This window comes from Triplophysa dalaica, chromosome 17 (assembly GCF_015846415.1).
Source record: "Triplophysa dalaica isolate WHDGS20190420 chromosome 17, ASM1584641v1, whole genome shotgun sequence".
Taxonomy (NCBI): domain Eukaryota; kingdom Metazoa; phylum Chordata; class Actinopteri; order Cypriniformes; family Nemacheilidae; genus Triplophysa; species Triplophysa dalaica.
The window spans coordinates 1,689,122-1,701,918 of NC_079558.1; the positions used below are offsets into that span (position 1 = coordinate 1,689,122).

Consider the following 12,797-nt stretch of genomic DNA (forward strand, 5'->3'; position numbering starts at 1 on the left):
ATAGACACGCACTGATAATGACGGCTGATAATTGATCCCTACAGTCAGTGTAAGTGTTAACTATACACGTTCATTCCCGTGCATTCAGTAGCCAGCGCCCGTCTGTCTCACAGTGTCTTATTGGAGCTCACCGCGCGGTGGCACCGTGCGTCAGCCCCCTCCGTGCGCACCACCGTCTCTGATCCGCTGCTCATATGATGCTCAAGATCTTCAGAGGTTCATACCGACGGGTCGGTTCCAGCGCGACACACACCGACCGCAGTTTGATGTTCTGCGCTTTCTGTCTCCAACACGCTTAGCATGGTTCGTTTGGACCAGGCGGCACCGTGGCGTACTAAAACGGGACTTGGAAAGTAACTTATGCCGAATGAAGCTTGTTCTGCGTCTGGATTGACTCTGTGAACGGGAGGTTCGTCACTCGTGTTGGAAATAACGAGCTGCAAAGCAAAACTATAACTTTTGGTTTATCGGAAAGACGCATGAATGCGTAAATGTGACTAAGCGACAAATACGCTGGGCGCAGTTGCAGTTCTTCAACTAAACGTGCTTGCGCGCAGGATTGGGAATATACTCGTTGATAAAACATTTGTTGAATGAAACGCCGGTAACTGCAGGAGAGTACAGGCACTGGATGTAACATAAAAAGTCAACGAGTTATCGCTGAGAAAACAAACCCCTTGCAACGGAGTGCGTACAGCTGGTCTTGCTCAAAGTTTTCGCATTTTAAAATCTTTACCAACTCGGACCTAAAAGGGAGCTCAGAAATATTACTGTCATACACATTAATGTGCCATATGGCTGAAGCATCAGTATTTAATTGAGTCGCACAACACCTCGCTTAATCGCGCAAAGGCGCAGGACGCACCAGAAACCACAAACGCTCCAGAAAGTTACGCACTGTCCAACGCGCACAACTGTGGAGCAACATGTACCCGGCGTGCCGGACAAACCTGTTCAATATCTCTCCATCTGCTCTCCTGGCAATGTTTGGGAATTCGGGAAAACCGAGGAGGAGACCTTGTTGGATTGTTATGTTGCTGTCGGTGGTCCTTCAGGTGGCATCAGCGCAAGGTATGGGGCTTATTTAAGTACTCTCTGGAAACCAAGATTGACTTTGTTTGTCTTGACTAGCAATGAACAGTCTTCAGGGACCACTAAACGTGAGACCGGGACAATATGGTATAGCATGCGCTTGGAGTTTTACAACAATTTGGTTTTGAATGATTACAGGTTAATGAAAAATACATTTATTATTATTAAAAACAGAGCGGTCCTTTTGGGTATAAAAATGAAACATTTGTACCTTTAATCTTCAGGCATAAGCAATACATATTTTTCCTTTTATTTCCCTACATGGGGGTACGTATCGGTCCCACACACTATACATAATTTCGCAGTGACCAATCTATATCCGTATAACACTATGAAAAATAGCCTGCCTCGATGTGTAAGTTCATACCTCACGCAGCCAGTGCGTTATTGCGCGCACCTATTATACACGACATGGCTACGAAATCAGGCAAAGCAATTCAATGGACTTAAAGTCTGTAGATTAACCCTCAAAATTAATGAACTCCTTGTTTTATTACTACACCTAGCTGGAGAGCTCTGGTACAGAGAACTTTCCAAAGCTTGCAGTGATTTTCTTGCTCATAAAACTGTGTCAGATGCATGCTCAACCGGCATGTTTATCAGACTGCTCACAGCCTATTATGTGAAAATTAATGAGGGGATGATTAAGTATTTGTTAATTAATCAGACGGGGGCTCAAAAATGGGAGCTTGGCACCTATACCGGAATTTTCCAATGTAACATTTCTGAATGTAACTTGTTATGCATTCAACAAAGTGGACCATTAGATGTTTTACCAATGCCGTGGGCACATGTGCATCGTAGATGCATGTCATTAAGGATAGAAAGTATCCCCTCGAGTTGCTCAGCGTGTGTAGTACAAGGCATTTTAACTGGGCACTTGTGGTAATTTGCCTCTCTTCTCAGCTGATAGCCTCAAGCAGAGAAAATTGTTTTCGTTGAAATTTTCCAGACAGCAGGCGAGCAACACAAGCGTCACTTTTGTGCTTTCTGACTAAAAAAGGATTGAAACGCTATCCTTGAATACTCTCCATTGGCTCACATTCGCAGTCGCAATTTCCCGCAATGCATTTACAACGTATCGCTCCCCAACTTTCTTTAACATGTTTGTGGCTTTCAGTTTCTTCCGCTTGCAGCGTAGCTGGGACGCATAGGCAGGTAGTTGTTATGCAAGCTCAGGTGGGAGTGTTAGGAATGCATGAGAGCTGCAAACTCTAAGCCCTGGATCGGAAAATAGGCTATTCTGTAATGCTGCCTGGAGAGGAGAGCACGGCAAACAAGAATGTGCCATATATCCATCATTCATGAGTGTATGCAGCAGTCTAACCTGACATTTACAATAGATCGTAAACTTACACATTGCAAGGATTAGGCCACCGGTGTGTGCGTGTGTGTGTGGAGTAAAAAAGAGGCATGTGTGACACCGAGATTCTTACGGCACCAAATGTTTGTGCCGTCAGTGGATTCGTTCTCCACTTAATACATCATCTCGCAGGTGCTCTGAGACGTTCCTGGGGTTTGGAGATCTCACCTTAACCTGATTCAAAGCACCATATGCACCACATGGCTTAATATCACGACCTCCGAATCTTGGCAGGATTTTAATGAAACTTCTATTGAGATGTTTCCACTTAACGGAGGGATTGAAGTAGAGTGTGTTTTAACGCCAGACAGAACTGTGAGGGCCGTTTGACCCGATTCCATTGTACAGATGGTACAAAAAAGTGTTAATTAGGGTCTTGAAGAAGCGCGAGTTGTTATATTGAACAGCAGGGAAATTATTATTCAAGTAGTTCAATTATCAGAATTATTGCTTATACTTACTGTCAGGGATTTAAACAAAGCCCTAGAAGAATGCGCAAGTAAGAGACACGTTTTGTTGGCATGCACACAAATGTAATGCCAGATGTGCTATGCATTTAAAAAGGAGAAAGCTACATCTGCAGAGCCGTGCTGAGTGTGATGTTATGGGGGTGTATGTGCGATGTGAATGTCATGATTGACATGTGTATCAGTTGTTTAGGTTACGTAGATTATCTTGGCTGTCATGACTCATGTTTGGAAATAGTGTGTCTCAGGTATTCTAAACATGAACAGCAATGATTTCGGTGTCAGGTGTCTGGTAGAGGAATGCTGGGAGTTCTTGTTCACCATTGACTACCATAGTAGGAAAAATGACCATGGTGCCCCAGAACTGTTTGCTTTCCTACATTCTTTAAAATAGATTTTTTTGTGTTCAACGAAACAAAGAACTTTATAAAGCAACGTTTCCTACCATAGTAGTCAATGGTGGGCACCAACTGTTTGGTTACAAGCATTCTTCCAAATATCTTCCGCTGTGTTCATCATAACAAAGACATTTATACAAATTCGGAACAACTTGAGGGTTGAGTAAATGATGACAGAAGTTACATTTTTGGGGGAACTGTTGCTTTAATGCTTGTTTTGTCTTATTTGAATGAATTTGAAGTCATCTCAAGACCCCTCAGATGTTTGTTGAGGACCCAATGTCAGGAAAATGATGATAATTAGTCTGGACTCTGTGATCAGTCTATTCTTACGCATCTGAAGTCCGTCATAACGCGGCGTAGTAGAAAACCCTACTAGCGAATGTCATTCTCTGCTCGGCTGTGGTGTTGAAGTGAAGGTAATGACACATTGATTGGAGGTGGTTGTGATTTGATGATGCTCTTCAACTAAAAGCCTCGTCATTGACGCGACATATTTTTTCCAGAGTGCCTCGACGTCGTAGATACTAAGCACTTCAGGAGGACATTTTCTGTCAATTATACTACACCATAATTGGTTTCTCCTCATATGACCTCATTTCCAGTGGAGACTTGCCACGGGCGGCGGAAAGAACCGCAGGGAGATGGGGCTTATGATGTTTTTAGTAAAGCACAGATTGTTTTTATACCTTAACTGTCTTTAAGGGAAAAATATAAATGATGCAATTATTTTCTCACCAAGCAGTTATTTCAAACCAATAAATGTTTTCTTATTGTGCTGAACACAAAGAAAGATATTTTGAAGGATGCTTGGAACCAAACAGTTCTGGGGCTCTATTGACTTCCATAGTAGGAAGAAAAACTACTGTTGTAGTCAATGGTGCCCCAGAACTGTTCAATTTCCCACATTCTTAAAAATGATCAGAACAAAGAAGTATATATACTGTAGCTTTGGAACAATGATGACAAATTGTAAATTTTGAGTGAATCTTTAAGTGTTCCATATGAGGCAGTGAAGGATGGCTAAAATATAGTCCTTTTTTTGGTTTTGTGTCAAGTATTACTTTCATAACATGTTTTAAAAGAGTAAAATATTTATTCAAAAGATGGTTTCTTTGCATCCACAGTTGTCCGCTGATCTTAGAAAAGCCCTTGAGACAAGGTTAGACTCCGCAACAAAAGATCACACCAGGGTATTTTAAGATTTTTAATTCAAGATTGACAGATTGATTCACAGTGTCCAAGAGCGCGACCTTGGCGACTCTACAGTTTTCAAAGCCAAGCTAAATATCCTTTTAAGTTCTTCTATTGGCACTTACTGTAGGAAACCGCTCTGCATGAACAGACTTATCGAGTCCTCTTTACTTTTTTATAAAGATCCCCTCTGGCTCTCGACTCACCTCAGAATCCAGAGACGGAGGGGAGGAACCGTATCGATCCGATGTCTTCCTTTATTCACTCCGCTAGGATAAACAGGGCAGGTGTGAAGCTCACCCCTACCCCTCCCTGTTGGGTCAGTCTGGGTTTTCGGGGCGCATGGCTTTCTTCGGACATACTGTTGCCATGGGCGATGCCTCTGGCCATTTCCGTGCCCGAATACCAATTGAACATAGTTGGCTCTGTGGATTCTTTGGTGTATCAATGGCTCGCATGTGAGTTGAAATGTATGTAGCACATTTGGAACATGTTGGACTGTTTTCCATTGATAGACTTTTCTATGTTATGAGCAATACATGTGCAACTTTATTTCAAAATGCACTTTTTTAAATAATTTTTTACTTTATGCTTTGCCTTTAGTTTTCAGATCTGAGTTTGTTACGCCCCTCATGGCACATCAAATGTCAAGGGTGGACGGGGTAGTTTCTCTCTGAGCTTTTTCTGCTGTTTGTTAATGCAACATTTTATTAACAAAAGTTAATATTTGTGTTTTGGATTGGCATTGGTTGAACCGACGTGCACTAGTTACCTGATGTTATCTTCACAGATTTGTAAACTTTTTTTAATTCATATTTTCAATGCATTTTTATTTAAATTTTTCTTTTTTGTTTCAAAGCAGCTTAAAAAATAAGAAAATTCTTAAGCGTATATAGTACAAATGGAGAAGAATGCAATACAGTAGATGGTGTTAAGTTACAGAATTGTAATTTTTATAGTTTGGACTGTTATTCTGCGTTTTTTGGGCTTCTTAAAGGGATAGTTCACCTTTAAAATGACAATTCTGCCATCATTAACTCACACCGTTGTCATTTTAAACCTGTGTGGTTTTCTTTCTGCTGCAAAACACAAAGGATATTTTGAAAAATGTTGGAAATCAGAAACCATTGGTCCCCACCATTGACTTCTACTGTATGGACACAAAACCAATGCAAGTCAATGGGGATCAACGGTTTTAAAATAACTTCCTCTGTGTTCTGCAGAAGAAAGAAAGTTACAGTGGTTTATAATTGAAGAGGGTGTGTCAATAATGACAGCATTTCATTTTGAAAGTGATCTATCCCTTTAATAGTTTTATTAAATTGTTATTGTGTTGACCCGTCATAGGCTTTTGCTGTGATACTTTTCCACTTTTGTTACAAAGAAAACATATGCTAGCTAGTTATAGCATCAGAAAATGTCAGGGAGCAGAATATCGAGTCTTGAGGGGATGGCTTGTTCTGGTGTACAGTACTTTACAGTTTCCCTGTGGAGCTTAATGACACACTGTGTCTCAACAAACCTTGAGAAACATAATAGAGTCCGCAGAGAAGTCCTCACTGAAACCTTTGAGAATTGGGTACTGTATACATGGCACCTAGTGTGATGGTATTTCGGGCTCTTGGCGAAGAAGTCTGCAAATATTAAATGTCTAAACCTTTGGGAGAGAATGAAATTAGAAATGAAATGCCACAGTTTTTTTTTCATTCTAATCAGATAATGAAATGTGTTGACTAAATCACGCTCAGTTTAATATATCTGCCTACATTTATGATTTCTTCCGCTTCTGCTCTTTTCAACCGATGTGTTCGCATTATGATGAGACACGTTAATCCTTCACTCTCGCTGTGAAAAGAAGCAACGGTTAAAAGCTCGGACAAATCCGTCTGTAAATGGAGCCCCTTGGACTCGTGCGTGCCAACAAATGCAGACAAACGCGCTCACACACACCGACGCACTACCGAATACTAAGTTCAAGGACTGTGCCAGGGAGGCATTTAGCCAAGGTGCATGTTTTAAATGCTCGATGTGAGCGCACAGAAGCAGGCGTTATGCCTTCTCAGTCTGTGGAGTCACGGCCGCTGAACAACAGACTAGGAGATGTCACTGGGGACAGACTTCTGGTGTGACACGGTTCCATCTCACACATAGATTCTTGGTGTGTTTTGCCGTTGTGGGCTTCACAAACTCTCAAGAAAGTGTGTGGTTGCTTAGGACTTGTTGTTTACAACTGTGTTGTTTAAAGGTCCAGTATATGAAATCTAGCGCCATCTTGCAAAATTGCAACTGGTGGCTCACTCCACCCCTCCCTTTCGAAGCACTCCGGCGGCTGACACAGAACTAAGATATTGTCATGTTTTCACTTCTTTGCCGAAGGAGATAACGTATTTATGAAACACGGTTTTTGCTTCATGTTTATATATATCTCTTCTGTCGTGTGTAGGAATCCCTATGTCCAGGGTGAAATTACTGTATTCACAATTTTAAGAAATTATCCTTACCATGACAAGGATGATTTATTTTAATTTAATTTAAATGTAATTTAAAATGTCAATCCACCACAAAAATGTATCATTCTAATTTATAAAAAAAACATAATGCATATTTTATGCATAACACATTATTTTGCCTGAGGTTGAAATCAACTGCTGGACCAAGAAAAACTAGTGAAAGTGTGGAACGTCTGATTTAGAATCATTCGATGGGTTCACATGATCAGGACTAGCCATAGAGACATCCTGAGCACATAGGTACAGACCGGAAAAAACGAAGACACATCAGTGCTAAAATGAAAAACAGCTGATGATGCTCATAAATTCTGAAGATATGTTGAGGAAGATGAAAAGAACAGACGAGCGGGGCCACTGGATGTTGCCGGTGTCTGGCCGTGAATGATGCAATGCTGCAATTCTCTTTCTTTACTCACATCTTAACTCAATTGGGCTTATTGTCACTCCAGAGGCCCTCTGTGCTTTATTCGACCAATGTATTCCCACCTTTATTTGCGCTTTTGCAGCAATTGCTCTTTCAAATCATATTACATAGGTGGGCTGCTAGGGGTCATTTCCAAGCTCATGATAAAATAATTTGTACAATTAATATTGAACCGCTCGCCCTGCTCATATTACTGTTTGTTGGAAGCAACTGTGTTTGATTCTTTGGATTCTGGTTTATTTTTGGACTTATTGGCTAGTGCATTGTGGGGTAGATTGTTCCAGGCTTGGTGTATGTCTACACCATTGGCCGTATGGAAATCCACTCCAAGAGGTCAGGCAGTTGCTTCACGGTTTTAGTCTCGGGGTCGATGTGACAAACGGTTTGCATAGTGACCATTCTAGAGTTTAGACAAGTTGCGTGTGAGTGTTGCCTTACATTTGAATCATTTGTTGTTTGATGGATGGCAACGAATCATTTGGCTTTAAAATCTTTAAAAGGGAAGGTTAGTAGGCGCACGGCCGCACATTAACCATCTCCGCTGTGGGAGCGCTACGCTTTGAAATATTAAGTTAACGGTAGTGCGTCTGCCTGCTGTGGATTCTTTGAAGTCATGGGTTCCTTCTCAATGATGTCAGACCTGGCTTGGATCAAGACAGGAGGGGGAAGAGACCTTATAGGGAATGGCATTTCAGCATGTGTGATAGCCGTGACAAGAACAGCCACAGTATCTGATCCTATCTCCCCACCCAAGCGTTTCAGCCTGGAAAGCTTTTTGCCGCCCCCCTCTCACCCTGCCTACATCTTTTGGCTCCCGCAGTCAGTTGTCAGATCCTTTTGAATTGCCCAAGCAGAACCACACCTGGATATTACGATACGTCTGATCTGCGATCAGCTCTTCTGTGTCCTGGTGTTTAATAGAGACAACATTGATACAAGGTTCGAAAATATAAAATGAGAATTAGATCTCCAATATCGTCTAGTTCTACATCTGTGAACTGGTGATTTGACAGGAAACCAAAAATCAATGTTGATCAAATGAGCATACATTGTAACATCAGCTTTATCACATTATGATGCCATGGATGTCGTTTGTTGTTTTGTTATATTAGAAACATGTAAATAGCTTACTTTCTTTCAATGCTTCCTATTTTCTTAAAGAAGTTTGTGTACCTTTGGGCATTAATATTGGGACATCAGTTTGCTTTGTAGCCTTTTCTTATAAATGCCCCCATCAATTGTCCTGGTGTGCTTAAAGGGATACTTCACCCGAAAAGGAAAATTCTGTCATCCTTTCACTCTCTCGTCATTTCAAACTTGTATGACTTTCTTTCTCCTGCAGAACACAAAAGAAGATATTTTGAAGAATGTCGGTAACAAAATAATGGCGGTACCCATTGACTTGCATTGGTTTTGTGTCTATACAATAGAAGTGAATGGGAACCGCCATTGTTCGGTTACATTCTTCAGAATATCTTATGTGTTCTGCAGAAAAAGAACCAGAAACCAGAAGAACCTGGAAGAAGTGAAGTGAAATAGTTGAATTGTTAAATCAAGTATTTCGTCTTGTGGAATACATGTAAACATCTTTTATGTGAACTAATTTATTCATGTCAGTATAAGCAAAAACTAAGTTTTATGATCTTGCTATATTTTTAATATTTTCTTATTAATATTTAAGTGTTTTATTTATAAACATCACACAGATGTAGTGTAGCTAAAAGAAAATCTTTTTAAATCACAGCATTTGTTAGTGTGTCAAGCTGATCTTTTCAGTGGGTTATACAATGAAAAATGTTTTTTAATAAGACGACCGCTAAAAACCCTGTATGTTTACAGTGCCGCCCTCTTAAACATTTATTCTTGAGGGACAAAAGAGCCAATGCATAACCGGTTACATTATTAAAGGGGTCATATGACACGGCTAAAACGAATATTATCGTTTGTTTTACATGTAATGCAACATGTACACACGATTTAAGGTTCCGAAACGCTGTATTTTCCACCGTGCATGTTTGTATGCGCAGATTTATTTTCATCTCTCTGATAAACGAGGTGTGCTATGATTGGCCAGTTAACCAGTGCGTAGTGATTGGTCGAATACTGCAAGCATGTGATGGAAATCACGCCTCTTACCATATTTGGAACATCAGGTACCAAAGCAATAGTACTGACAGATACACCCGAGGATACATTTTGCCAGTATTAGTCAAATCAAACCACGAACTGACGTAGATTTGTGGGGGTGTGTTTACATGAGGCGTTTCAGGCGTATTCGTGCCATATGACCCCTTTAATGATACCAGACAGAATAGTAAAGCTCATGCAACCACCCGTTCAGGCATGATCCCCACCACACCCGAGCCTCCGCGAAAATACAGAAGCTGTGACTCTTTTTAAGTCTTTAATGCAGTAAATCGGACAAACGTGCCTCAGAGAGCGACACACTCAAGAAGTCATTCAGTGTATAATAGTCAGCCGAATCCCAGACCTTTTAAAGACTAATTATGTAAAGCGAGAAGACGGTGCGAGGCGCTTTTGGGGTTGTTTACCGGAGTCAGACAGTGCATGGAGGAGCAGTAATGAGCATGGACTGGCGTGCGATGCGTTGTTCACAAGGCCTTTATGCCTCAGATTCTGAAGCAGTGAGCTGTGCGCTCGGAATGGAAATGCAATCAGATCGGCCAATGCTTAAGAAACCACCCATGAACCCTGTAATTGCCGCTTCCCCAGGGTGCGTATGTGTGTGTTTGTTAGCTGAAGAAGGCCAGCGGTCTCAGAATTCTATGAATAATTGGACCTGTAACTGCCATTGTGACTGTTGTATGGTGCCACATACTGTATTCCCTCAGGTGTTAATGATTTCGTCGCGAGCTGCGTGCCACACGGCCGAAACGCAGGGGGTGAGTTGGCGGGGGTGCGGAGACGAGATCTCCTAAAGCTTATCCAAGCGCTAGATGTAATGAGCTGTGTGTGAGATGTATGAAATGTGAGTTTGCATGTTTCAGATTGACTTGTTTTATGGTCTTAAATGTGCCATTATTGTATTTATAAAGAGGTAACCGTTTGAAATCTTGTGAAAAAGTGTATTTGTACATTTCTTTGTACTGTTGAAGACAAAAGAAGATATTTTGAAGAATGTAGGAAAGCAAACAGTTTGGTGGCACTTTTGACTACCAATGTAATTTTTCCTACTCTGTTTGTCAATGGTGGCCAAGAACTATTTGGTTACAATCATTCTTCCAAATATTTTTCCCTGTGTTCATCAGAACAAAGACATTTATAGAGATTTGAAACAACTTTAGGGTGAGTAAATGATGACACAGTTTTTTATTTTTGGGTGAACTGTTCCTTTAATATACAAAAAAGTCATTTTTTTGTACTTCTGTTCGTGGTGACTCAAAACGGCACAGTTAAGTACACTTGGATCTTCTTAAGTTTATCCTAAGTATTAAAAAAAAATTTTTTAAGTAAGTACAAAATTAGTGTGTAAAAATAGAACACTAGTTTTAAGTGTATTGTAGTGCACATTTTTCACCTGTGAAGCTCCAAAAAGGGCGTACGCACGTCCATCATTAAAGTTTTCCAACGATTGCCTGTGGTGTCTCGTGGCGAAACACGCATATGATAAATTGTCCCGTATTTTTGGGGGAACTATTCCTTAATATAGAATATTTCGCTGAAACAACACTGCAGAGATTGGGTTTCAGACTTCATTAAAACAAAGATTAAATTCGAATACAGTTTCAGATAGAATATAACATAACGTTTTCTAATCTAACTTTGTTGTGCATGCACATGCGTGACGGTTGGCATATGGTGCTCACCGCTCTCTCCGTGAAGATGCGATATCTCCCAGTCCACAGAGGAGCTGAATCAATCAATGCCAGAGAGCAGAAGTCATTCGCCAGAGGAAGTCTAGACCCCTGATCAATTCCCGCAGATACCCGCCCTTGGCTTCCGGAACTCTCTGACTTCTCTCTCGGCCCCTTTGAGAGTTTATTTACCCATGCGTCATTGATAATAATAAAACACTTTCCTTTCTGGATTAATCAGATGTAACCATATGCTCCCTATGAAATTACAGTGTAATTTGGACCACGAAAGACAGCTGTTGCCATTTTGGAAGAACAGGGCTATGGAAGTATAATTGCCCAAACTTTGATTTGTCGGGTGCTTCACTTTTATAAGCGAACTCATTTGTGTATTTCACATGCTAGCAGATGGGGGCCAGAAACAGCAATGTGGCCATAATCAAGCTGCCGTTTTCATCACCCCTGCGAGTGCATTCGGATGACCAACGGCTTCACACCTATTGTGATAATGCTTATCTATTTTTTGGGTCGTCATGCCAACATGGTGATTATCTCTTGAATTCCTCTGTTAATCTGATGACGGTATGCAACGCTCCATGGGTTGTCACTGCAATCGTTTTCTCTAATCCTTCAGGTAATTGAGGCGGCTTTCTCTTCAATAGTTTTCACATGGCGAGGATTTTGGGTGCATTTATAGGCTTCCAAGGTCTCACCTAAAAATGTATATTCTGTCATTATTTATTCAACCTCATGTGATTGAAAATCTGTATACCACTGTTTCATCTGTAGAACACAAAAGAAGATCTTTTGAGAAATGTCTCGGTGGTTTTGTGTCCATACAATGGAAGTCAATGAAGTCAAGTGTTGTTTGGTTACCATTGTTCTTGGTGAACAGGTTTGACATTTCTTGAAAGGATTTTGGAATATTTGAGAATTTTTGCGCTTCTATACTGTGATCGATTAAGATTAGTTGTGAAATTTTTAGGCACTTGTTGAATGGAAATATACTTTAAAAGGCAAACATTTGCCTTGCTTCATAGAAATGCAAATGTCATGATCCCAGGGAACACACATATACTGACTAAAACAAAAAATGTGTAACAATGGAAGTCACTTTGGATAAAAGCGTCTGGCAAATGTGTAAATGTAAATCTCAAACATCTATTCAATATATTTTCTAACCAGAAATCAATTATTTATACTTATTTACTTAGCTTTGAGATTCTTGTCTCTATAGTTAGACTTTTGACCTCACTGTTTAAAAGCTCATTCACACTTGTGAGAATTGAGCAAAGACAATCTAAACTGACATTTAATTTATTAATGCCGAGTAGCTATAGCACTGTATTGTATCTACTTTCTCCATGTAGCTCCACTTGAAGAGTGTCAAGTTCAAATCTCTTTCTTTATTTTCCTAGAAGTCATTGGCTGAGTGAAGGTTGATTCACAGAGGTCTCTCTGATAGGGATTTTGTCAAATAAACTTTAGATTACTTCTTTCTATAACTCTTTGTTGTAAAGATGAGAGCCGATTT

The 12,797-nt window shown here is 40.5% G+C and overlaps 1 protein-coding gene across 1 annotated transcript in view; it reads left to right on the forward strand.

Moving 5' to 3' along the window:
* Positions 1 to 221: 221 nt before the first annotated feature.
* sdk2b (sidekick cell adhesion molecule 2b) overlaps positions 222 to 12,797 on the forward strand; it is a 232,147-nt gene continuing 219,571 nt past the window's right edge. Inside the window, 1 exon segment of the mRNA XM_056771461.1 lies at positions 222 to 1,071. Coding sequence (XP_056627439.1) covers positions 927 to 1,071 — 145 coding nt within the window. The 5' untranslated portion in view covers positions 222 to 926.